We start from the raw sequence: 26,820 nt of genomic DNA, 5'->3' as shown, positions 1-26,820 counted from the left end.
TTAAAATATATTTACATATGTAAATTTTTCTTGTGTTGTTCCTTAACTGTTTCCTTTTCTTTGCTTGATAATAACCTTTGAGAGAAGTGGCAGAACAGCCAGGTCCAATGTGCTAATAAGAGCTCAACAAGTTTATCATTAGTGTAGCATTGCCCTCTGTGAGCTTAGGGTAATCGCTACAACCTAAATAATAAAAACCGCCATGCCAATCTTGTTTACAGTGTACAACTCTGTATTTAATACAGTTGTACCACCAGAGCTGATCACCCAACCTCATCCCACTACTCAATTGGACCTTTAACTTCCTAACTTACAGACCTTAGCAGATGGACACACCACTAGATGAACAGGCTACTCAGCAGCCAAGTACTCATTCTGATAACTGCTGTCGTGTTTCTTGAACAGGCACTTTATGGTGCTCATATATTGTTGTGGCTTTCAAGATACACTTTGCTGTACTTCATGTGTGTAAACAACCAGACCAGCAATGATCCTGTACTAGTAACGTGCCTTGAAATTCTGTTTACATTTCCATGCTATGTCACAGAGAACTTCTGCTTCACCACATTACAAGTTATGATGTATTTCACAGCACAGTATCAAGAGCAGGGATTTGAGATCTGAACCCACTATGCAGTCATGAAACAAATTAGGTTGTCAGGCAGCACAAGCACAGCAACTACTTCATTACATTCCATTTTCATATTCTAAGAATTAACAAAATAACAGTGGTAGGTCAAGGTTTTAGCTACAGGGCCCTAAAGCTGTGCACTGATCTGTCTACTTATATAAGAAGTGCCCTTTCACTGTCAAATTGAAGACTCCCTACTCTACTACAGCATACATAATAAGAGGTCTGCTTTTTAGTCATTTGTGTAAAAATACAAGAAATACAATAATTACGAACTACTGCTAACCCACCTCTGTTCTGTTTATCTTCTCAGTGTCATGTTGCTTGACTACTGAAAGACACCTGACATACTGGGAGCCTTGGTATCAAGAAAAGATTCTGTAATCATATTAAGTGACCAAGCTTCTCGTGTGTTTAAATAAATCTTTGTCTTTATGTATGCATTATGTAATTGGTAATTCTGCATTTGTATCTACATGTGAACATATAATAGCAATCTCAGCTCACACTCAGTGGTCAGTGCTATCAAAAATAAACTGAACTGCATTCTGCCTTAACATGCAGTCAGTCTCTGTCCTGCCCCACTGAGCTCTTAGTCCGAGCAGTGTAGTAGCCAATCTCTCATAAAGACGTACCTTCCTCATCTGGTGATCGATCATCACATTGTGAGGTTTGACATCGCGATGCATGATGCCCATACTGTGACAGTAGTCAAGAGCCTGAAAAAGCAATGAAAGGTAAAATAGTCAGCCTTAGGCACATGGCAAAAATATCAAACCACCTAAGCAGAAAATGAGCAGCAAACAGCAAATGAACTAAACAAATGTTTGAGCAAGCCTTCATAAAAGATAAAATACATGAACAGTGCTGAAAGATTTTAAAATATGAAAGCCCAGTGTTCTCTGGGGCCTTGTTTCAGCTTTAAGGGCAAATAATGCCCCCCAAGACTGATGGGATTTAAAGAGTAGTGTTAAAAAGAAATAAATACTTCACTCATAAAGCTTTAATAAGTATATTCTGGCAGTGATTTTAGATGGGAGAAATACCCGATAAGCTGTCAGTAAGCAAAAAGGGAGGCAAAATGGAACCTCAGACTTTTCCACCCGTAAATCATATTTCTTTTCCATGTTAAGAATACAGAAAACCATAACCTGAAATACTGAAAATATAATCTGCATGAAAACAATTGCCAGAGTGGATTTTTGAAGGATTAACCAGACAGACTAATGTAGACAAATTTTGCTTCCAAAATGCACTGATATGATCAATCCTGAAGCTGGAAAGAGCAGATTACAGAGGCAAGGAGTATAAAATTAGCCAGTTCAGCAAAACTTAGAAGTCAACAAAAGAAAAAAATCTAAAAAGCCCTTAGGGAAAACATAGTTTAACATAGACAAAAGCAGAAGGCCACACGCATGCAAAAGAAACATTACATTAAAAACACACGCTTGGCGACACTGAACTATGGGATGCAACTTCCCAAAATGATTTAGGGGTTTGAATAAACATTTTCTTTAGCTAAGCAATAAGCAGAAGCAATTTAAAAATGCAGGAAAAACCAAATGCACCCAAGTGTATCCCATGGCTTAAGGACAAGTCCTACTGTGACAAGCAAAGGGAACTCAACCTCTTTAGTCTATGGGAGGAAAAGGGACAATGGGACATAATTCAGCTCTTCAAAATTCACAAAGGCATCGATAAAATTGTTGAGTTAGCTAGTGAATCACATGGTCTGAGACCTAGTGGACAATAAGAAGAAGTCTACTGAAGATGGCACAGTGGGATCATTGGATCCTACAACAAACCACTTAATCGTGCAATCAAATAGGAAATCTTGACAACCTCTAAAATGACGAGACACTGAGACAACTCAGTTATCAAATGACTAAAAAAAAGCATGAAGGACAGAAAAGACTACTAGTTTAAAAAACTCCTTATGTTAAACAAAACTCTTGGAGATTACTCTTTTAGTCTTGTGGCTAGAATTCTGTAACTTCACAATTTACAATATTAGTAATATTGTTTAAATTAAGGATTCATTTCCAAGGCAATTCAACTGCACCACACACTAAAGAGGTGCTCTCATGTCTCTAATTTGAACTGCTCTCTCAATCCCAGGGTGCACGGACTGATTTCTGATAGTCTGTTGAAAAGCACATCTTACCTTCAGCAGCTCATACATATAGAAGCGTATATCATAGTCTGTCAACTTCTGGTAGAGCTCCTGAAGGGAAAAAACAGGTTCATAATCAAAGGGTTTCTGCAGCCCCAGATGATCTCATGTTAGTCCTTTTCAATCTTACACTTCATTCATTAACACAAACCAAACTGATGTGAAATGATACTCCCTGATTTACATGACGGCCTTCAAACTACGAGAAAAATGTATTTTCTTAGGAAGCTGACAAAGCAAATTACAGAAAGGTTGCTGTTAACATTAGTAACTGACTACATTGGGTCTATTTCTCCTAATGTTGTGAGGGTGGCATGGGCCTGTGTGCCTCTATTAACCATGTCAGGAGACATGTGCCTCTGATCATGTTTACCCTTGTCATAAAGCGCTGGCCAGACAACGAACAGTACATCAATAACCCGTAATATGCCTGGAATGCCCCCTTGGATCTCTCAAAGAGGTGCACCAGGCACAACCCACTGGGCACACCCAGCACATGTTGACCTATGAGTATGTGGAAGACCTTCTGATAGAGAGGCTGGTCAACCCAGCGCAGTTTATCGCTACCACAGACCTCAGTAGGGTAGGATAGGCAAAGTGAAAATGAACATTATGATGATAAACATGGAAACAAGAAAGACATTATTAATTCAGTTCACTTTTCCTGAAATTAATTTTGAAGCAACATGAAAAGAAAACATTGCGGTATTGACATTGGACTATCTGTTAAAAGTAAAGTGATGACCAAATACCAACATTAGTGGTACAGTGAATACCTAAAAGTCTAAATGGTTATCCTTCTAAAACACAAAATGGGGATTGGGGAGTTGTTAGGGACAAGAGGGCTGGCACTGGACTCAAGTGGCAGACCAGACAGAAAAGGCAATACAAGATCTCTAAGGTGAATGCATTCTGTAAATTTCAAGACTTTTGTTTCACTATTGCCCTGGTGCACAGGATATAATTTTTTAATTTAAATTTATAAACAATATTTCATTTAACATCACGTTTGAAGGGCAAATAACTGTGTGCCACGATTATGAAAAAATTGACTTCAAAAATTCAGAGATTTTTTTCTTTAAAAAGAAGGCAATCAACTGTCTTGAGCAAGAAGTGGAAATGCTGCACACGAAGCACTTCCTCCACGGCATGCATACATACATGTCAACATGATATAGCGAATGGCTGTTCATAGAACATGATTGTGCAGGGATGAGTACCACAAAGAGCAAAAAGAGACGAAAACACACACAGATACAAACCTTGAAGTCTGTATTGTTAATATACTCAAACACCAGGGCTGGGGTCCTAGACTGGAAAGAAGAGAGACCACATCAAACAAAAGTGAAGCAAAGGCAAACAAAAGAAAGCTCTCTACTTAAATCTTCACACCAAAGTCTAAAACTTTCTTCACAAAGAACTACTTGCCTTGTCGAGAGCTGCACACAGACAGTTCAGTTTGCTTCTCCTACCTAATCTAAGATTGAGGTCTAACCAGCACCACTAATAAAACCAAAATAGTAAAGCGTACTCTCTATTGCGAGTCTAAACTACGAGTCTAAACTATGAGGCATAAGTAAAGCCACCCAGTACTTACTGTCCATCCATCCTCTTCCACTTATCCGAGGTTGGGTTGCGGGGGCAGCAGCTTGAGCAGAGATATCCAGACTTCTCTCTCCCCGGCCACTTCTTCTAGCCAGCCGGGAGACATAGTCCCTCCAGCGTGTCCTGGGTCTTCCCCGGGGCCTCCTCCCAGTTTGGACGTGCCCGGAACACCTCACCAGGGAGGCATCCAGGAGGCATCCTGATCAGATGCCCGAGCCACCTCATCTGACTCCTCTCGATGCGGAGGAGCAGCGGCTCTACTCTGAGCCCCCCCTGGATGACTGAGCTTCTCACCCTATCTTTAAGGGAGAGCCCAGACACCCTGCGGAGGAAAATCATTTCAGCCGCTTGTATTCGCGATCTCGTTCTTTCGGTCACTACCCATAGCTCATGACCATAGGTGAGGGTAGGAACATAGATCGACTGGTAAATTGAGAGCTTTGCCTTATGGCTCAGCTCCTTTTTCACCACGACAGACCAATGCAGAGCCCGCATCACTACGGACGCCGCACCGATCCGCCCGTCGATCTCGCGCTCCATTCTTCCCTCACTTGTGAACAAGACCGTATTTACTGGAGTTTGTTATTTGTTGCTCTATCAGCACTAAACTGGCAACATGCTAAAAGTCAGATGGCAGCAGTATAAACCAAACCAGCATAATAATAAACACAGAAACACGTTGGGCTGAGTTTCTTTCACATTGGCTTTGCAATGAAGCAATTACAATCCAAAATACCAGCTTGCCTTTTGAGGGGCCAACTTTATACTTTCTTCCCTCTTGCATAGATTCTAGGAGGAAAGGTATGGCAGACCCTGCTATCCAAGGTAGGTCAGAAATAGTATGCTTAAGTGAAAAAATGGAAGGCCACCCCATTGGTTACACTTTCCTGGGGATGACACAACCAAATATGATACCCACTTTCACTCCAAGGTTGCCTAATATGCCCTGTGTACCCAAAGCCACCTTAATACATCTAATGACAATGTAAAGCCAGGTAGTTACGCAATATAAAACTTCTTATTTTTTCCCCACCAGTCAAATGTCCCTGTCCTCACAGGTGGCGCAGTGGTAGTGCTGCTGCTTTGCAGTAAGGAGACTGTGGAAGATTGTGGGTTCGCTTCCCGGTTCCTCCCTGTGTGGATAGCGCTTTGAGTACTGAGAAAAGCGCTATATAAATGTAATGAATTATTATTATTATTATTATTAAATAATGAGACACATTCAATGACTGCCCAACAAGAACTAATCTGGAACTGCACTATTCTGAACACCAAGGGATTCAGGTCCTCAGGCCCCACATTCAGCACCCGACCTTCTTGATAAACGGAGAATGGCACTTACCACCGGGTCCTTCACTGTGTCCACCAGCTTTATAATATTAGTGCCACCTCTTAGATTTTCCAAAATTTTAATCTCTCTCTTTATCTTCTTTTTTTTAACTGGCTGAAAAAGAACACAAAAAGAAAAATATATTAATGCTTGTGGATCTCAACTGACATCAAATTATCAATATATTTAATGGATAATCAAATACTATGTGCCAAAAAAAAAAAATGCATGGCGCAGCTGCAGGGGGCCATCCTCAAGTAGTCCTGAGGGGCATCGAAAAGAAAGCTGTGATGGCAAATCACAACACAGGTAACTGAACAGATAAGCAGAGACTTTCAAGCATTGCAGTCTAGAGATATATGGTGAATAGTCCTGCTGAGAGGGAACAGGAGGGAGGTGGGAAACTTGGCTATCAGGCTGCTGGAGCCAAAAGCGGCTCCACAAACCAAAGGGAAGCCGGTAGATTTGTGGCGTGCAAGCCTCACGCTCCAGTCCGTTGGTCAATCCCCCTGCTCTATAACTTCCTTCTGTGGCTCTGCCTAACATGACGAGCAACTCAGGTGACTTTGTGCACTCCACTGTACAGTACCCTGGTTTATAAGTTTACCCATGATCGCTCCTGGATTAGTGACACTTGTTGCATGCAGTCTGTCACGTTCAAGGCCTCCTTGGTATCAACTAATGATTCACTTCTTCAATCTGCTATGCAAGTGTGCAGTTCAATTATTCTTGTGTTTGTTAGCCTTGTAAGGGCCGTTGTGATGTGTGTATGCAGTTAATGGCACCACATAAAATAAAAATAAATCGATTAATTGTTTGAGAAGTCTACTGAAAGGAGTACACTGGTTCACCGAAGGAGACAGAAATGATCTGAACACAGGAAGCAGACTGGTCAGTTGACAATCTTGGTCTTGCAGATTTCATAAAAATCAATTTTAAGAGATCACCCTAACCATAAACCACAGAGTTGGGAGGCATCTCAGTGTCTGTGTCAGCCCTTCCGAGTACTTAATCGGCCTTTTTCTTGCTTTAAGTGAAGAGTCAGTGGTTCATGCCTGCCTGATGCATAGCTCAGGCTGCTTTTATACTGTTTGAGAGACTGTGCAGCCACGGCACTGCCAACATTTTAAAAGCACCACAGTACTAGAAAGCACAGGGAATGCAGCATCAATTAACTGTAAGGCAGATTAGATATAACGCCAGCACTTATAAATATATGAATGAATTTAATAATATTTTAGAGCAGGAGTTCTTCAACTTTTTATTCCGAGGATGACAGTAGATTTAATCCTAGCCTTAAAGACTGAAGAACAGTCGTAGACTACTAAGCACTGTTGTAAGTCGCTCTGGATAAGAGCGTCTGCTAAATGATGTAAATGTAAATGTAATGGCACTCAAGAGGAGGATTATGACCATAAACGACAGCAAAGCCATTCATGGACAAATAACACACAACAGTAAAATGTTTTACTTTCCATTTAAGCATACTTCTTACACGAATACATGAATGGCTAAAAGAGAGAAAAGTGGAAAGAATGCATTCCAATAATAAAACAACAATTCTATTCAAAACAGGGAATAGATTCCTGAAATATAACACTGCCTGTGTAAACGCTTAGTGTAAACTGACAGAAACAAATTCTTCTTTATGATGTGTGTGTCGTAAGGATATGAGGATTTTTTAAAAGAGTGTATTGAAAGCCTAGCAGCTGTTTTAGCAAATACAGAATGTGGCTCGATCCGCTAGTTTCCACATTCTCTTTGTGTTTTTTGCCTTTTCCTGATTGGGGTGTCATTTAAAAGTGGTGGCAGGATTTTCTGCTGAGAAAGTGCCATGTTAATTGTGGAAGTGCCTATACAAACTTCAAAAACAAAGGCCTATTTTTACTCACTGCTCCAGAGAGTGACAACGTGCTGAGCTTCTCTCCTCACAGCCATCTGAGTTGTGTCAGAGTTACATCGGGAATAAACAAATCAAAAAGTAATCAATGCAGTTTATTGACCTTGTCTTAATTTCAAATGAGGTCCACCACAAACAAATCGTTCATCGTATCCTGGTTACCATTTGTAAAAGCAGTACTTTTCTATATGGCGCTAACAGCGGTGGTGGGACGCTACATTTTTTTCAAGTTACCAGCAGCACATTCTTTGCTGACTTTTAAGTGACCTCAGTAAAGAAGTCCCCCGAAATGTAGAAATCCATACAGAGATGGACACCCCAGTTTGTGGACTACATGCCAAGTCCTTTTAATGAGACAATCGTAAACTTACAGGGCAGGGCTACACCAGCTAATTCTTTTCTTCGCACCAACTGGCTACTCAACCCCCACTAGTTGGTCCACCTTCCTTTTTAAATAGTCAATAAAACTTCATTAATATTGTAGTAGGAATGTCTGCTTGCAATTTAGCAACCGAGTACCCAATCAACCAGTTTCCATGGCCACTGAAACTGCATTTAGCATTCAACACTGTCATGGCACTATACACCTGCAGTCATCCCCGACAACAACCCGAGAATCGTCACACCCTTGTACCACACCAGCTGTTTCCATTTTGACATTTCATTTTCGTCTCGCAGTGCATTCCTCCTCACACAACTGTCTGTGTCGTTCCTCCTCTCTCCACCTTCCTTATAAGTTTCTTATTTGTCAATCGTGGCAGTTTGATTGGGTCACGGCTATCAGAGGGGTGGTGGTGTCTTTGGAAATAGCTACATTTTCATACCCTAGAAATGAAAGCTCTCAGCAGTGCTGTTTATTGGCTACATCTCACATCTAATACAATCACAACGACTAGCAGGCTAAACAGAGGCTGGAATATCAGAATTCGCACTTGGAGTGACTCTGCTAACCTTACTATAAAATCAAGTGACGCCTCATCACACGAATTAGAGTATCCCATCAAAATCACCTAAGCAGGATGCAGGGGTAGAAGCACACAAAATAAAAGCAGGAATCATCCAACTGCCTCACCAAAAACTAATCAGTAACCGAGCCCGAGTTCTTCTTCTTTTTTGTAATTCTGTGTGTGTTTGAGGCGGACTGTTGTCACTTTTTGTTATAACGTTTCCTAAGTTTCTGTAAGAAGCTAAATGTCTCCCTAAGACAAACAGAGTATTGTTGATCTACCTAACTACCTGCAATGTCCTTTATTAGTAACCCTGGACTTGAAATGAAGAGAGTGACTTTGCTTTGAGAGTCCTAAGTGGCTTCCAAGGTAATTGCAATGTCTACTTCAGAAGCATTCCTCTGAAGAACAGCGCGTCTGCCATGAGGCCGCCACAGGACAATATTATATCATTTAGTAAGATAAAAAGAGGTGAGCCACGGGAGTAGAAGCTTCAAGAGCAAACCATTGTCACTTGTGTCATCAACAGACGTAAGGAGCACACGCTGGCTGACACCTGGGCCTTCACATATCACTATGAATGTTGAACAATTTAAAACTTGTCTTTTGGCAGCACTCTAATTACATGAATCACCCACAAATTGTCACATTTCATGGTGAGATTTTCCTCGCTGAGCGTTTTCTAAAATATGCAAAATTATTTGACACCAAAGCTCCCTCGAGACAAAGCTTCACACTGGCTGTTCCTGTCTTAGTGCTCTTGCTCTCAGTATCACTTCCTGTCTTGGAGATGATGCAGGCAGGTGGCCGGCCGCTCGCAGAGCTCTGCTCCTGCTGCTGACGAGTGCTTATTGATCTACAACTGCTGCCCTGCAGCAGCGCTTACAATGCTTAATAAGCGATTCTTCCATCTTCTCCACTATATCAATAAAGGAGAGCAGCTGAATCTCAGTCTTTGCATTGTAGGGGCAATAACTGGAATAATATTCATTTAACAGCTTTGAATTTAGTGGAGGAGGAGAAGATGCAAACAGAAATCTCCAAAGCATGATGGTGACAGCAATCATGCAGAAGCTTACCTTGAGGATTTTCACCACCACCTTCTCATTGTTGGTGATATTGATGGACTCAAAGACTTCGCTGTATTTACCTCTGCCCAACTTCCGTACTAACTGATAGTTATCTTGATTACTAAAGACAAAAGAAAAAGGGGCAGTGAAAGCACAGGCCAAAAAGACACAACATGTATTTCCGTCACCTGAGAGGCTCAACATTTTGAGTGTTTTCAAATGGCACCCTCACCTTTCCTGAGGAGCTTTTAATTAAAAGAAATCTCTCTAAACAAACTCTTTTTTATACCAAGGTCGGCGGGCACATCAGAATACCTGACAAGTAGCTGTACCCTTAGTTCTATGCCAGACCACTGTGCCACCCACCAATTAACCACTAAATAAAAAACACAAAGGGCACGTCAAAGGAAATATTTGCAAATACCACAAGTAGACACACTGTAAAGAAAAGGTGGGAGGCAGCGGCCGGGCCTGGGCCTGCGGTTATCTCTGGGGAAAATGGAGACACAGTGGCCAGGCACCACGTTGTCCTTCCTGGTCTCCAGACATTCTTTGCTGCCAATGTTTCCAAGATGGGTTCTATTTTTTGGGGTTTACACAAACTCACTGACATCAACGTCTGAGCCTCACTTTACCTGCAGCTTCAATTCCCTGCTCTGGCAGCGGTGTCTCACTTCCAACACTTTTGCCCGTGTGTCCCATTTTCTTTCTTTGCCGTGTGTCTTTCTTTTGGTTGTCTGCTTCATCATGTCTGCCAAAGGGCTGGGCCTGCAACGAGGGCACGGTCATTCAAGTGAGCAGCCTCCTGCCTTTGCCTGATCCAGCTGTTTACAGCACCTGTGGCTCACATGTGACCAAGGTCAGCTTGGCCAGATCCCATTAGCCCAGTTAGGCATGCCACATGAGTGACGAGATCTGCTGTTTCGACCTGAGGTTCAAGCTCTTGATTGAAATCTTCTTAAAGATGTCCCAGCACTAGCCATGTAGCCTTGTGTAAACCAAGAGTAAAGTGATTGTGAACTTCACCGAGGACACCGGCTGTGCATCTACAATCGTGGATCATTTCACGAGTGAGCCTGCGCGTGTTATAAAACATCCAGACATCGATGTACATGGCGAGTGTGTGCACGTTCAGGACCGGTAGAGCACCACACCAGGCTCAGGCTGCTTCACCCAGTCTCATGATAAATAAAGAGGGTGTACACAGGCAAACTGAAGAATAACAATGAAAGTCAATGAAATAGAAAACACTCTCATCCAGTACATTTTCTGAAATACGTATCTAAAACTATCAGCCTTTTTATAAAAATGAACTCTTTTTCTTCTCATAATAACCAAATGAGAATATACTAGCACACTGTCATTAACATCTCACATTCGTACATCAGTGTGATGGAGCCCCATTAGTTTTCAACAATCTAAATTCCTCTAGAAAGCGCCTCTGGTCCTCCATTCATAATATGGAAGAGAATGGAATGGCCTCTCACCAGAGCACAGCGCTATTGAACTCTTAGTTTTCAGGATATCACCTTACATTTAAAACTGGAGCGCCTTTACACCTCTCCAAAGCTTCAAATGCAAGGTTAATAATCAAAAAAGAAAACATAAATTGACTACAATAAATGTTGTGCCATCAGCCTTTGCATTCAGGTAAAAAAGGCTCCAGAGGGACGTAAAAATGAACACTGAATGAGTACAAACAAAGCAAAGCGGTTTCTTCTGATAACACAAACAAATCTTTTTATTTGCATCCATCCCTGTGGCCCACATAAATGTCCGATTCCTATGCTCACAAAGGCAATGCTGGCTCCATCAAAAGCAGACACAGTCATCTCTACAGGAGAGGCACAGCAAGTGAAGGAACCTCCCAGAGAGCGCACAGAAAGAAGGGGTGCCACAAGGCTGTGTGGTTGTGCGGAGGCTTTGCTCTCTTGCAGTTTCTTCAAAGTGAACAGAGTGGTGAGCTACTTACACTTGAAACTTGAGTGGCCTTTAAGAGCAGCCACTCCATGTGCATCACGACCGAGACAGACACATTCTGCCAAGCTGGCGACTATTTGCGTTCTTTACTAGACAAAGACATGGATGTCTGAACACTAAACAACTACTCCCTGTGTGACCAAGTTGGCAGAGTGAGACAGACAGAGAATGAAGAGTCTTCATGATCACATAGTACTTGAAGGAGCAGTCACATCGTTGCTTGTCCGCCACAAATCCAAAAGATAAGAGAGAAACAGGGTGGCGGTGCACAATGACGACGATCTCCCCACACTTCTGTAGTTTGAGAAAGAAAGAAAACCTTCACTTAAAGACGGCATGTGTGCGCCTCAATCCTGCTGCTCTTGAAACTAATGACGATATTAACTCATCAAACATGCAGTAAACACGCACCATTCTCACTTGGCATGATTTGCACAACACCACAATTGGGTGGTCTTCCACTGGGGTGTAACCATCTGTTCAGAGGTTTCTCCCCAGGCAGTGAAACTGGACCTTCACCCTACTCTGCCCTTACAAGACGTTAAAAATGGTCATCACTGTGCCCTTTTAGCAGCCTCCTTGAGCTGTTCCATCACTGCGGATAAAAGATCCACAGTTGGGGAAGTAGGTCTGGATTTGATTGAGCATTTTACTTCCAAATTTACAAATCAAGCTGAAAAAAGAAACACAACGGTAGTCACAAAACACTCCTCTCGTCTGTCCTGTTGACTGAGCAGATAGCGTAATATCCAGGTGGTCAACAGAGGTCCTCGAGTCTAAATGAGAACCTCAGGGCGCCACTTACTCCACTGCTGCCATCAGTTTCATGCAAACTGAACACCAAACCTGGCCAGGTTCTCCACTGCGCCGTCTGCTTGGGTCGCTGTGCTCAAAATTCACATCATTTCACTTGGATCATAACCAGCACACAGACACAAACTCACCAATTTCAGATCCGTTCGGTTTACTTTTACATAAATCACTTCATCGAGTACTGGCACCAAGTGCTCAAACAGATTTACAAACATAAAATGGCAACCGTCAAGTCAAAAACATTACAGACCCCAACTTAGACAAAAACGCAGAGGTCAGCGCCCTGGGAGAAAAGGAGACCCAATTACCTAAGTAAAAGGAGCAATAATAATCATAAATTAAAAAAACTGCACGAAGGGTAAAGGCAAACAGGAAACTAGAAAGAAGTTAAAGGCCAATAATAATAATAAAAAACAGCATTCTGGGGTCCCCCGGCCCCTCCGTTAGGCCTCCACCGAGGTGACGCCCCGTTTCGACGGCCCCTCCCCCGTGAGTCCTCGGCTCGTCCGCCGCCGGTACGACGGCTTCGCGCTTTACGCGTCCTCTTACCTCCAGTTCGGGACGTGCGCCTCGTAATCCCAGTACTCCCGGCTCTTCAGCGTGTTCACGTCGGCGTACACCCGAGCCTTGCTGCCTGGCGCCGGGCCCGGCATCGCGGGCGAGCGGGCGAACTGGCCCCGCGGCGCAGGGTCCCTGGCCGCACGGGAAGCCGCAGAGAGAGGCGAGTCAGCGGCCCAAGGCACCAAAGAGAGCGCAGCGCTGCCGGCCGCGGGCACACCGAGGCGGCTAAGAGAACGGGCGGTGGGGCTCGGCGGCAGGACGTGGAGGCGAGAGCCGAGCTGGAGAAGCCAGTGCGCGGGGTACAGTGCGTTCGCCAGCGTAGTGTGGAGGGTCGGGGCGGAGTAGGGGGGCCACTCAGGTCTGCCTCTCCGGCATATGGGGGCACTCTCGGCGCCGACTCGGAAAGACCGCGAACAAGTCACTGCGTTAACCGCGGAGCCCCGAGTGCGAAGCTCCAGAAACCGGATTGCGGCAGAAACCCGGAAACGTGCGCAGGCAGTGCGAGAGCATCCCGGAAACGCGAGGCTGCCTGCGCCACATAGCGGCTGGCGCCCTCTGCTGGTCAGGAGGGACGGCTGCGACTCGTGCTCCCGTTTGCTTTTTCGACGCCCGTGTGACATGCAGCCCACTGTCCAGCAGGTGAACCCTGCCATTGAACACACACGTGAGGTGCTCCACAGTGGCTTTGCTCAGGGCTGATGTCGGCTGCCAGAAGGAGACTAGCAGAAAAATTATGGAGGAATCGATAGGTCAGCAAGCAGTTAATTAAAAGGGGGGGGGGGGGGGGGGGGGTACTGCAGAGTGAGCAGCTGCCAACTGGTGGCCGCCCATGTTGTCTTGACCAGTGCGCCATGATGACCAAACCATTTATTCTTTCCAAAAGGACACGGACCATGTGACTGAATGGCTGCATGGCAAGACCCGTCGCAGTTGTAGTACTTGGCCTCTCCTGTCCATTCGGGTAGACAACTTCATCCTGAGCCCATCCTCTGGGTGAACTGGTGGGGTCCTTTCAGCCAGGCCTGCCGATGCTAAGGTGTGCTGCCCTTTGACCTGACTTAGTCGCTGTATTCCGGGATTTGCCCATCTGAGCACATGGCTGGCTGCCCGCCGAGCGGTCTTGTACCCGGCCCTGGTGACCTGAGCCTGCCAGGCCCAGCTACCTGCCATTTAGAGCCTAAGCGGGGCATCTCTCTGAGCGCAGGCCTCATGCTGGCCTGCAAGTGAAATTCTGTTCCTGTCAGGGCTGCACCGCTGTGATGTCACAAAGCGTGATGGGGTGTAGAAAGGCACCATATAAGCATTTGAAGGAGATGGAGGGCAGCCACCTTGTGTGAAGCGCTCCCTGGACTCATTCCTCTGTGCCCGTGTCAGGGATGACCAAGCTGTTGGGCTCTTATTGGGCTCCATACTGACCTACTGCTGCCACCTACACCCTTTTGTTTTGAACCCATGCTGCTGGACTGGATATCGCCCACATTCCCACTGCCAACAAGCATAATGGACTTCGCTGTATTTGCTTGTTCACAAACAGACCGAGGGCTTGTGATGAAAGGCACATTATACAGAATGAACTGAGGCCATTGGTTAGGGGGCCCTCATCTGGTCCCTCTGTGTATTTGAACCTGGAGGCTGACTGCTGCCAGGAGGTGGCGCCATCACATGCTGAGATTTTCCCAGAAGCCTTTGACTTTCTGGCCCCTCTCAGCTCACCCAGTGCAAACCAGTAACGGCGCTCGGCACTCATCCATGTTCACAGGCGTCTGCCTTGTCTTTAATTACACAAGTCGATTATTTGCTTTAATTACTTAAAAAGAAATGACAGCACAGTAGAGTAAGCAGTACTGCAATACAGAAGGACTTTCAGATCAGCACTGGAAAAAGGACGTGAAAATTGGAATAAACAAAGTGGAAAAACATTGGTAATAAATTCTAAAATTCCAAGAGTCTCGTGTCGGATGTCCGCACAGTAGAAGCGCTAGAAATACTGCAAATGTAGAAAATTGGTGCTGTTTCTCTTCTCTTTGGTGCTGCGGCGTATTCTTCCTCCGGATGGCAGCAGGGGGCGCTATTGTGCAGACTCCCACATTGACACTGACTTGAAAGAGAACACGGACGGAGCTACAGAGCAGAGAAAGGAAAATTGTGCTCTAGAGAATGGCACGGCGTCTCTCGAAGAGTCCGGGAATATTGCTAAGCGCGCCCCCTCAAGGGTACACAGAGAAGGAACACTTTGGCTTCATCCTCCCTGTCTCTCTCTCTTGCTCTCCCACCTCCTTGTCCTCCACCTAGGGCTCCTCTTCACCTGTCGCGACCATCAGGCGTAGCGAGACGGGCAGGTGGTCAGTTAGGCCTGCCAGCTGGGTGATGACGCTGTACTCCTCAACCTCCTGGGAGAGAAAGAAACAAAAGGTGCCACTTTAGGCTTCTCGAGGGTCAGGTGGGACAAACAGCCAGGAAAACACTTGGGACCCTGGACTCCCCATACACTGTGAAAGTCAGCTTGGTCGCTCTGATGGCGAGTCTTTTGTCACAAAGGAGGCCCTAAGAAAGCAGCCAATGGGTGACTCCCAGGTGCACACCCAACAGGCACTAGCCTGGCACTCGTCACTCATGCCTGGGCCTCGGGTAGCAGCATGTGGCTCAGACGAAGCCTGCTGGGCCCTGGGACTTCTCCCCACATAAATGACGGCCACAGAAAAGACAGGGCAGATGTGGGCAGCACAGACCCCCATTCTATCTCTTTGGGATCTCGATTATCGATCGAAGGTGCGCAACTGGCCACCTCACCTGGTCAAGCCCACCATGTCACAGCTAATCACCTCATTTGGCAGGGCCCAGGTGACAAAGGAGCAGTCTCATGTGTGCACCGCACTAGAACTGGGGGACCTGGCACCCCACTGCCTGCCCACTCCTTCCCAGCTGTGCCAGCTCACGTTGTGAGCAGCAGAGGAGGGCACATGGCCAGGGCTGAACGTCTTGAGCTACTCAGCCCTGGATGCCAGCACCTCCATGTGTGCCCGTCTGCTAACTGTCACATGTATTCCCTCTCTCCAAGGGGGTGAGCAGGGGCCCCTTCTGCTCACCACTTTCCAGTCGGGCTGCAGCCCCACATCCGTGTAGAGGATGTAATCGACCCGCCGGCCATTCCCCTTCAGTGGCACCTTCTGACACTTCTGGCTGGAGCACTGGGTCCTGCTACTGGGGTAAATCAGGTACTCCTTCCTTCCTTCTTCGTTTTCCATGGTTCTAAAGAAATGGACAGAAACGTAGGCAGTGAAAAAAGTCCAAAGTGAGCCCAAGAGTCCGGTAAGGGCCCACCACAGCCTCACCACTGGCACCAATGGACAAGGCAGCCCACCGCCATTTTACTAAATGCTGTTTGTTGAAGCCGAGTCTGCGGAGCCTTGGCACACTCTCCACTTCAGGCACTGGCAGGTCTGGCATAATAAATAACCAGCAGGGGGCGTTTGCCCCGACCAAGCCGCTGTCTGTAACATCTAAGGCCTACCGTTGAGGACCACCACACACCCCAAGAGACCATTGGCTTTTAAAAAGCAACTCACTTCTGGAGATTGTCGGGCGAGCTGACTTCCTCGTCGTACAGTCCGGCAGGATCGAGAAGCGTACCTGCAAGAAAAGGCCGGGAGAAGTGAAAGGAGGAGTGGGAGGGGCCTGTGGTTGTCCCCAATAAGACTAGGTCTGAGAGCGGCACTTGGTGGGCTCGGCCCCTCGGTGTGGCACTCCACCTTCGTTCACCAACACCCAGTTTGATGCCATCTTCTGCAGCACGCCTGTTGTGCCTGTCGGCCTCGGTTACTCCCCCCCATTAGCCATTTTGCTGCCCCCGCCAGTCCTAGTGCTTCCCTTCTGCCTTTCTGCTTTGTGTTGGGACACGTGTGACGACTGCCCAGAAGGTGGCGTTGTGATTTGTGATCCGTGGGTTCTCCATATGCGAGGACAGGCACGGCAGGGCAGGGATGGTGTGGACAACTGGAACGGCTTAGTGGTGAGCAGGATGGCAGGCCTGGCAGCTGTGGAGCTGAGCTTGAGGGATGTGACCTCAGTAACGACACTCGTCTACTTAGGCCCACCTTTAAAGTGGATGCAGCTGCTCAAGGACCACCCATAGAGAGGGTTCTGGCACCCACATTGGGGTCTCCTCTCTCTTTTCAGGTGTCACCATTGGTGTCTCGGCCCAATCCAGCTGCATCCCACAATGTCCTGCTCTGAATTGCATTTGTCACCTCATGCCACCCAGCATTCTTGGTGTCTGCCATGCCACCAGTTCATTTTTGCGCAGCCCCAATTCTGTGGACATTCATCTACCCTGATTGTCCTGAAGACCTTGACAAGTCAAGTGGTCATCTAAGATCTCCATGTTACTTCACGGCAGTGTTACTGGGAAGTGACAGCAACATCCACCATGGAGCCGAGCGAGCGGAAATAAAACCAGTGGTGGGATTATGTAAGGAGAACGCTCGTTCCTGTCATGTTGGGCTTGAGGGGGGCAGCACTGTGGCGCCATTATGTGAAACCAGTATAATAGAAGCAAAGACACCATGAATGACAATGAGGAGATGTTCCAGATTTCTCTGGTGTGGTCCGTGTGAGGCTAACGAGGGGCTTTGACTTCAGTCTTAACACTCGGCTTTGCTCAGCGCCCACTCAATGTCAGGGCAGATCTTTATGTTTTTTATGCGCTTGGCACAGCCCTGAGCTGTACAGATGCAGTAGCTTCCCCCCTTTGACTTTTTGCCATGCCCACCCACCCGGTGCCCTTATGTTGTGTGGTGCTATATTTGTAAATGGCTGCCATCTCACTGTCACCAGGTGCTTCTTGCAAGGCAAAGCCCAGCATGCCCTGGATGGCTGCACCCAAATGCCTCAGAATGCCCTGCTCTTCAGCTTGGGGAATGAGAAGGACAAGGGATGAGATGGCATGACATCAGCTGACCAGCAACACAGAGGGCGGTGGATGTCCATGAATTCTTCTGAGGTGGCATAGAAGACACTGTGCCACTTACCCACAACCCACGGCTTCTCCTCTCCGGGTCCAAGGCGGCAGGGGTCTTTGTAGTGACTGAAGAGAGCATGCTGCTGCTCTTGCTTGTCCTCTGTGAAGAAATGGAGTGGAACATAAGACAAGACGGAAGCACAGGAGGGTCTCACGTATCAATAATGATGCTGCGGAGACAGCTTATGGCAGTGATAGCTGTGTAAGGCGCCATACAACATGCAGAGAAATAAAACGCATCCAAAATGAGACGTAGCGGCTTGTGGCCAGTGCTCCCACTTACCAGAGGAGCAGTTGTCAAAGTTGACGTCCCCACAGATGACATCAAATGCCACAAGGTCCTCTGGACTGCTGGCCCCAGAAGGGCAGGAGGTAGATTTGCGAAACTCTGATATCCATTCCAGTAAGAGATCAAGCTGTTTGCAGCGAATGGCTGCGTCTCCTGTGAAGAAAAGGAGGAGAAGAGGTGAAGATGAGGAGGAGGATGCAGCCGTTTGTCATCTCATAAGTCTCCTGCCATTAATCATTCTTTTATATATCACTTTTCATAGCGCTGAATGAATCTGAGGGCTAAGTGACTTCTCCGTCATGTGCCACCTGTGTGCCAGCTTTCCTGAGAATGCAGCGATATGCAGTTCTTTGGCCTATGCAGAAATGACACCAGGATGGCCTGCCCATTGTCCTGCTCTTCCACAGTCACCTGTGGCCCAAGCCAGAGGAGTGCCAGCCTCCCACAGTCCGTGCCCAGATCTGCTGGCTGCCTAAATGAGATAGGGGCATCACGGGGGACACACTTGTAAAGCGCGGAGTTCGCACAAACTGACAAAAGTTTTTCTTCACACGGAGAACAAACCACAGACATGGAGGACTGTGTGGACCCTCAAGTCTCGATGTGGTGAAAAGGACGACCACGCTTGTTGGGCGCAATGGCCTGTTCTTGCCACCATTGTCCTAATCACAGCTTAGTTAACAAGTGAAGGTGGGGCCAATGGGCGGGGCCAGGGCCAGAAGGCAAATGAAGTGCAGGGCTGAGAGCAGAAAGCATGTGATGGGCGGGGCCAAAGGTTTAATATACATGAGGGGTTGAGTCAAGGACAGGAAGCCCTTGATGGGTGGGGGTGTAATGGGCAAGGCCAATCACAAAGTGCATGTGGTAGGTGGAGCCAAAACTGAAAACACATGATGGGTGGAGTCAAGAGCAGAAAACAAATAACAGACCGGGCCAAGAATGGAAAAAGCATGATGGGTGGAGCTGAGTGTAGACTACATGTGATGGGCGGGGCCAACCACAAAATGCCACGATAGGAGGAGCCAAAAACTGAAAACTCCCAATGAGAGGGCCTAAGGCCAGTCTGTGCCAACGCCTCAGTGATGCCAAATGATTTAAATCTGCATTTCTCACAATCTCGAGAGGCAGTTCAGTTCAGAGATGAGCACCTTGTTACCAAAAGTTGAACAAGATGAGACACCTGTGAAATCTTCACCCCAGAGCAGCCCAGCACGTTCAAGGCTGGGGAGCTGCTACTTCACGATGGCCCAAATGCCACACTAGGGGAGCTACAGGAGGTGACGTCCGCTCCGAAAAGCCAGAAATGACCGCAGGAGAGGCTGGCATGGAAGTGGACGAAACAAAAGAGACTAATAATTGAAACAGTGTCCTTCTATCACGCAGCTCGCTGGCACCACTGGCACCTCCTCACACCAATGAGCCAATCATGTAGGTACAAAGAATAACACAAACCTGTCACACACTCAAACCAGCTTAATCCAGTTCAGGGCCACAGGGTCCCAGGAGCCCTCCCAGTCCATCATACGGCCTGCTCACGGGCCTGGGCATACGCCGAGGGGCACGAGGCCAGATGGGACCAACCCACCCATTCTTGTGGAAAGCCCTCAGAGAGCAGGACTGCGTCAGGGCAGGAGACGAACCCTGGTGCTGCTTTCAGCACGTTCCTCCAGCCCTGGCCCAGCCACTGGAAACAGGAAACAAGGATGGAGACGGAGAGCAGGGCACCCGCGCACATAATGAGATCAAAGCGAATCCTTTGGGCCAATAGCACATCGCTAATAAGCCATTGCTCAAGCACACCAGGACTCGTATTCAATTAGCCAAAGGCGTAATTCTATCAAGACCGCGGACGAAATGTTAATGAGAGGAAGTGCCCCAGCCGCCAATTAGCCAAAATGAAGTATGGCTCCTGCCTTCCACCGCCGACAGAGGATCGATCACACACCTCACCCCGGCCATCGCTGCTCCTCCAGCAGGGCACTCACCTTCCAAGGAATGCATGTGCGTGCAGGTAAGGTATCCCACAAGTCTTTGGTCCTGAGGTGTGGATCCCACTTGCACCTAAAAGAAATCAGCAGAGAAGACGACTTAGCGGGTGGGGGGAGTGGGCGCATCGTGATGAAGAGGAGGCAAAGATGCGCCAGGCTTTTACAGACGGACGGCGGGCCAGCTGCTGCTGCCCACCCTCGCAGCCCAAGGGGCCACAAGCCTGGGGGTGGAGTTCAGAACTCCCAGATAGGGGGCGCTAGTACTGCTGGGCTTGGGGACTTGCGCCACCCTGACTCCAGGCTGGGAGGGACCCCTAACATGACCACCTGTGCCAAATGAAGGTCCACTGGCTTCCTGCACCATTTCCAGATCAACCGCCCATGGATGTTCATTTGGAGCCTGCAGCGCCCCTTCCTCGATGCGCCAATCACCTCGGCGCCCCTTTTTGCTTTCTCGGCATACGATTCACGCCTCAGAGGTAAGAAGGCCATCGCGTGAGCCGCCGAATGCACATCTGGATGTCGGCAACTCAGAGTCCCCTGCAGTCAAAGACTCAAAACTTACCTTAACAAGGAGGACCCCTTTGGCTGCCAAGGCATCCTCCCCGCGGCCGTTGGGGAAACAGTGATAGGTGGCATCCAGGACTGGGTAGCGACTGGCCAGCAAAAGGCCGCTGTTGAGGAACTTGAAGCGAGTGCAGCCGCGCCAGGCATAGGTGCCCACATCGTAGAGGACGTGCTGAAAGTAGCGGTGAAGCTGCTTCTTCAGCTTCTCAGCCGCCCGCTTGTCAAAGACCTCCTGAAGACACAGGAAGTCCAGGTTGGCCGGAAAGAAAGAGGAAATCTCGTGGTCAAAAGAATCGTCCCCATGCTGCCTCTTCCTGGCCGAGGCCTTCTTCAGAACGGAGGTCCGGTACAGAAGTTTGGTGCCCGGGTTGCCATCAGCTACTTGAAACTTGACCAAGGACTCCCTGGAAGCTGTGCGGCTATTCAGGCTCCCCGAATCGGCCTCCTTGGCCTTGGCGTTTGCCGTTTGGCCTTCCATCTCGGCAGGGGCATCTGATGTGCCAGTGTTGGCAGGGGCCACCGGTGTCCCGTCGGGCCTTCCGCCCTCGCCCTCCACACCTTGGGTGCCCTCTCCAGACTCCTTCTCCGCCTCGCCGTTGCTTTCTGTCTTGGAGTCTGCGGCGGCTGCCCGCCTCACTCCGGCCGTGGGCACATTCCTGTTGGGCACTTCTCCTGCAGCCTGAGGCGACCCAAGGCTGCTGAAGCTGGCCGCGCTAATGGAGGTGTTGGTAGGCGAGTCAATGTAGATCTTGATCTGGGGTCGGTTCGCCCCACTGCGGATGCGTTTGCCCACCTCTCTGGCCCGCCCCTGTGTATCCGATAGGTTGTTGAATCGTGCCAGCGAGTCGGGCAGCAAGCACACATTAGCCGAGCAGAAACAAAAGCTTTTCCCTGATGGCTTCCAACCATTGATGGGTGTGCCCGCAGCACCCTGCTCTACCAAGCTCTTGTCCTGACGCTGTCTCTGGGAGTAAACGTAAGGCTTTCTGATGGCCTGCAGCGGCGCCCACAGCAGGAAGCCCAGCAGTGCAAATGGGAGAGACGTAACAATCAGTGCCAGGTAGACGGGCGTGGAGATGAGAATGCAGAGCGCCCGGAAATAACAAGGGTCCTCCGAGTGCAGGCGCTTCTCGTATGTCGTGCTGACAAAAGATGCCAGGAATCGGTCAAGGAACCAATAGCATGGAAAGATGAGGCCCCACGAGAGCGAGTCTAGGACGCCGAGGAAGGCACTGGAAAAGGGGGACGTGTGCAGAACCATGGTGCCCGGTGCTCGAAGCCCGCCAAGGCACTACAACATGCTCCGTCTAGTCGCTGAGGGCGCGGCTACCACCTCACAGACGTGCAGACGCTGCCATCTCCGCAGACTTGTCTCCCATCGACTTGGCAGGTAGCTAAAGTCTGAGAAGAAAACAGAAAGACAGACATGTTGGGAGAAACTCTCTGGACAGGCTGGCCATCACTGGCACGGTGGGTACTGCAGCGATGACCAGGCGACGGCTTCTGCTTCTCGCTTGTTTCGGATGAATGCACACGGGTGCCGATGCAACCAAAGGAGCCTGGGACTGTGGACAAAGACAGTCATCAGCGAGAAGGAGAGTCCACAGATGGCGCCAAGCTAGAAACAGCATGGGCAGCATCATGGGGGGCTGGCAGTGGGCATGGTGCCAGTCCCACACAGGTCACACCTCCTGTCTCGTGGCCAGCAAGGCGCAAACCTTGAACCCAAGACATGAACCCAAAAAGGTTGAGAGGGTGCGGGCACGGCCACTCCTGAATGCAGCTTGTTTATGCAATGTGCCAACTTCAGACCTAATCAACCCATCAGCCAGGGCTCGGCAAACATCAAAAGCGGACCGAAGGAGCTCATGCTGGCTGACTACTGCTGCCCAGACAGGCTTTGGCAACATCACCTCTTCATCTTCATATTAAAGGAGGCTGTGCCCCCCCCCCCAATGTACAATGCCATCCAGGACTATCTGCCTACTGGCCACAAATGTCTGCTCCCCATCTGAAGCCTAACTTGGCGGTGACGGGCACAGAGCAGAAGCCAAACGGAGCCAACACATACACACCAGACTGCACCTGCAATCGTCACAGAGGCAGAGATCCCAGTGTTAAGCGTTGTGCCACCCTGCCTTGGAGCCAGAAAAACTGGAACCAGCACTAAGCCCGTGGCAGGCCACTCTCTTTGAGACCCAATGTCATCGCTTTTAGGTCCCTCGCGCCCCACCTGTGCAGCTCTGAAGGCTTTGTGACTTTATACGAGGACAATGAGCAGGTTAAAGTCCTGTTGGGAATCCTTTGATGTCATGTGGCATGCGTGTGCCTGCATGTGCCAGGCTCCAGTCTGGTTCCATTCGATCGCTGGGCAGTAAGCCGTCATTTCTAAGTCCTAACCACAGGTTGCACAAAGCCAGTCAGACACGGCTGCCGGAAGACTGAGCGCCGGTGGCAGACAGCTGGGCACTGGCCTTTGTGTTAGAGTTCACCCGATTTAAAACGACGCGCAGTCAGCTGGCGAGAGGAATAAAATGCACTGGCGGCACTACGGGCACCCTGGCCAAACTTCCCCGAGACATCCTGGAATGAACGGCAGAGCCACATGTGAAGAGACAGACTAGTAAATGACGGCCTTGACTACGGTGATTAGTAGCTCTGCGCTCCACAAGGAACAGGGTGGCCAACTTACTGTGGCTTTCCCGAGACCACAGATGGTCCGCTCCTGCCACGTATCCCTGTGCGCACTCAGCCCGGCCGCAGCACTGGGATTTGTCGAATTCCCGGCACGTGAACTATTCAGGGTCCCGCCAAACACACCGTGAAGCGACCAAGTGGGGCGTCTAATGGCACGTTATCTGCACTATGAAGATCAAAGCATCGAGGACCAGCCTGACGGACAGTTAAATGGCATTTCACAAAAACGTGGACATGAAAGGGAGGGAGGGAGGCAGCTTCACATCACTCAGCCCTGCCGACATAAAGGACTTCATCCATTTTCTGCACAGACACATTCCATTGTGGGCAGGGGCTGCCTTGGCAGGAAGAGACGCGAGGGGAGAGCCAACCTGAAATGGATCACCACAGGATACGCTCGCCCCTCAGGGGGCCAATTTAGATTTGCCAATCAATGTGAACGATATGGCGGGGTCTTGAAGGAGGCCTCAATATGTCGGTCTTGAAACGCCACGGATGTTCCCTAACAGAAGTGGGCAACAGGCGCATCTGAATACACGGCGAGCAAACCACAGGGCACGGTGACACCCAAATGACACGAAACAAATGAAAACAGAAATAAAGCTACGAGATGTCACCTGTGCCCCTCCAAATGAAGGGGCCATGGCCCCAGGTGTCACTTGAAGCACCCACTGGTGTGAGCGGATGCAGCGAGTCCCTTTGCCTTTCCTGGAGATGCGCCCAAAAAGACGACGCGCAGACCCCTCAGAAAACACAAAGGACCTCCACGTGCCACTCGTGCCAGCAGCCACCTGGTGACAACTTTAGGAGGGCACACCTGGCGCGGATGATGTGCCGGGCGCGCTCCCCAACACCGAAAGTCGTCGGCGCTGATGGAGTCGCCCCCCGAAGCCCTGGGCGCTTTCAAGAACTCGCCCCTGAATTCCCAGCTCAATTGTTCGTCGTCTCGCTCCTCAAAGCCATTGCTGTCTCACACACCACGGCCAGCACGCCAGGGATGTGGCACGCGGCGGAGCTGCCCGACCACAACGACAGAGCGCCGGCCTTACCTTTCGGTGCCCCGTCGATTCGCTGCTAGTTCTCTGAATTCATCCCGTCGGCAGTCCGGCCGTAGGCCGCCGCAAACAGCGCGTTCGCTCCAATGAATGACGCGCTTCAGCACCAGCGATCTTAAACAGCTCCCGTGACGTCAGCGGCTCGCCACCCGCCACAAAACAAAAGGGACGCGGCCAATGGCAGCGGGGCGGAGAGGTGGGGGGGGGGGGATTGGGGCGGACCCACCCGCCAGCGCGGCTCGCGCCAATGGCGGGCCAGACGACGCCTCTGCGCCACCCAATCCCGGGGCGCTTTTTATAAGTGTGGGGCCGAGGGCCGACGGACCGAGCCAACGCAATCCGCCGTTCTTCGTGTGCGCCGTCCCGCGGAGTCTCGACTGCACGACGTGTCCGGACCCGAGGCCTTGCATCAGCTCCAAAATGCACGCGATGGAGAGGCGAGAGGTGCCGCCATACTGGCCAGGGCGGCATTGATTCACCGTGAATGGCAGGGCAAGCAGTGGGCACATCATTTTAGCACTATGGGGACAGCCGTCAGTAAACGCCATTGAAGCACAGGGAGAACATGCAAGCCACGCCTTGCTAGAAACCAGCCTAAAATGGGCACCCATTCTGAGCCGGCGGGCAGGTTGGCTGTGCATCTTAAAGGTGATGAGGGATGCAAGGACGGCCGCAATCATAAAATGTTAGGGTAGACTGTAAAAACTGTTGAGTAGGTGGTGTTAGGGAGGCTGAGTGCAGGTGAGGTGACCTTCGTGCCACAGCAGCACCAGGTCAGCCAACACTGCCGGGTTGGGGGGTTTGCTGAACTTCTCAGAGCAGTAGCTGAGAAGATAATGGAGGTAACTAATGCCCATCTCCCAGAGGAGGCTAAGGAAAGTGGGAGGAAACCCTGGCAGCGTCTAGATGAGGCCGACGGCTGTGCCAGGGTGGGCTCATGGTCACCTCAGCTGTTGCCCAAGTACAGGGATGCTGTCTTTTAAAGCTTTTGTGTTCACAATTTAACCTCAAAATCCTCACCTTGCAACAATGAAACTGAGGTGGCAAGGCCCTTGGCAGGTGGGACAGTCATCTGCTTGGCCCATTGTTGTGGACTAGGACTAGCGAGCAGCTGGTGAGGAGCGCTCTCTCGCTCTGTGACACCAGACTGGCTCTTCAAGATGTTCATCAGGTGTCACCTCATGTCCTCCCACAACTCCATTTGCTTGGTGCGTCAAGTCTCCATTTTACACAAACATCGTGGGCACCGGTGCCTCCAGTAAAGGCACCTCTCCGTCCTCCCCGTGCCCACACACCCATCTCCAGGACATGGAGGCTCACTTAATCGGGCGGTGGACGTCCCATGAAGAGCACCTTGAGGAGAGTTGAGCTGCCCTGTGTTCATTCAGGCTGCGCCAGGAGCTGTGGAGCCCGAGCGGGGCCACAGCCTTCATGTGGGTGGCAGGCCGGCTGGCGGCTCCTTCATGTCTTTTTTTGGATCGAGTCCTCTAATCTTGTGAGGGTGGAGGGGCCTTGTGGTTTGTGGCTTTGTCAAGTCCTCCACCTTCAGTGCCACAGGTTGCTTTTGACTGTACCAGTGCCATCGCTGGCAGCCACAGGTCTTCTGGCCAGACATTCCCTCACCATGTGCAGCGGGGGGCCGATAACGTTAAGGGAATCGGAGATCTCTGGCGAGTGCGGCGGAAGCCCAGAGTGTGCCCAGCATGGCCGCCCGGGGTTAGGGTGGAGCAGACGGGACGGGACAAGTGGCCTTATCTGCAGTGTCAGCAGCGCTCCTCCCTCGCTTCCTGCAGCGGGCCGCCCGGGTGGGATTCGAGTAAATTAGAAGCTGCACTTGGCAAGCTCTTCATGTGGCCAAGCGCTCGGACTCTGTAATTGCCTGCCGTTTGTCTATTTTGGGATCGGGGCAGGAGAGGGAATTGCTTCCACATGTCGCCAGAGGCACGCCCCGGAGCGGAGGAAAGGCCGGAGCCGACACGTGCCAGCAGAGAGGGTGATGGAGGCTCGGAGCAGAAAGCACCTTGGGCTGTGGCAGGCGAGAACGTGGCGAGGGTGCGTCTCTCCCCCCACCAGTTGCATCCATCTTGTTGGGCCACCGACGGGTGCGCCAGTCCGCCTGACGGGATCGCCAGCGTCACGAATCCACAGGGTTCAACTTACCAGAAAAGGGACACAGAAAGTCGAGATAATGAAGCAG

General features: G+C 49.5%; 2 protein-coding genes across 3 annotated transcripts in view; both read right to left on the bottom strand.

Moving 5' to 3' along the window:
* csnk2a2b (casein kinase 2, alpha prime polypeptide b) overlaps window positions 1–13,541 on the bottom strand; it is a 35,447-nt gene extending 21,906 nt beyond the window's left edge. The window contains exons 1-6 of one of the 2 annotated variants that reach the window (XM_051931534.1): window positions 12,999–13,541; window positions 9,666–9,777; window positions 5,752–5,853; window positions 4,067–4,117; window positions 2,796–2,855; window positions 1,267–1,350 (exon numbers count right to left, since the gene is read on the bottom strand). In XM_051931534.1, coding sequence (XP_051787494.1) covers window positions 1,267–1,350; window positions 2,796–2,855; window positions 4,067–4,117; window positions 5,752–5,853; window positions 9,666–9,777; window positions 12,999–13,102 — 513 coding nt within the window. In that variant the 5' untranslated portion in view covers window positions 13,103–13,541. The remainder of the gene's footprint in view (window positions 1–1,266; window positions 1,351–2,795; window positions 2,856–4,066; window positions 4,118–5,751; window positions 5,854–9,665; window positions 9,778–12,998) is intronic. The other variant, XM_028808869.2, reaches the window with a different exon arrangement.
* Window positions 13,542–14,778: 1,237 nt separating this feature from the next.
* smpd3 (sphingomyelin phosphodiesterase 3) lies at window positions 14,779–24,785 on the bottom strand. The gene is made up of 8 exons (XM_028808868.2): window positions 24,618–24,785; window positions 20,870–22,272; window positions 20,302–20,377; window positions 18,311–18,469; window positions 18,038–18,127; window positions 16,577–16,640; window positions 16,097–16,259; window positions 14,779–15,400 (listed from the first exon to the last, which is right to left on the bottom strand). The coding sequence occupies exons 2-8, from the start codon at window positions 22,130–22,132 to the stop codon at window positions 15,299–15,301; spliced, it is 1,917 nt and encodes a 638-aa protein (XP_028664701.1). The 5' UTR covers window positions 22,133–22,272; window positions 24,618–24,785; the 3' UTR covers window positions 14,779–15,298.
* Window positions 24,786–26,820: the final 2,035 nt, after the last annotated feature.

The sequence above is a fragment of the Erpetoichthys calabaricus genome, chromosome 9 (assembly GCF_900747795.2).
Source record: "Erpetoichthys calabaricus chromosome 9, fErpCal1.3, whole genome shotgun sequence".
Lineage (NCBI taxonomy): Eukaryota > Metazoa > Chordata > Cladistia > Polypteriformes > Polypteridae > Erpetoichthys > Erpetoichthys calabaricus.
The sequence above is the reverse complement of the archived record's forward strand: the minus strand, read 5'-3'. Positions and strand labels throughout refer to the sequence as shown.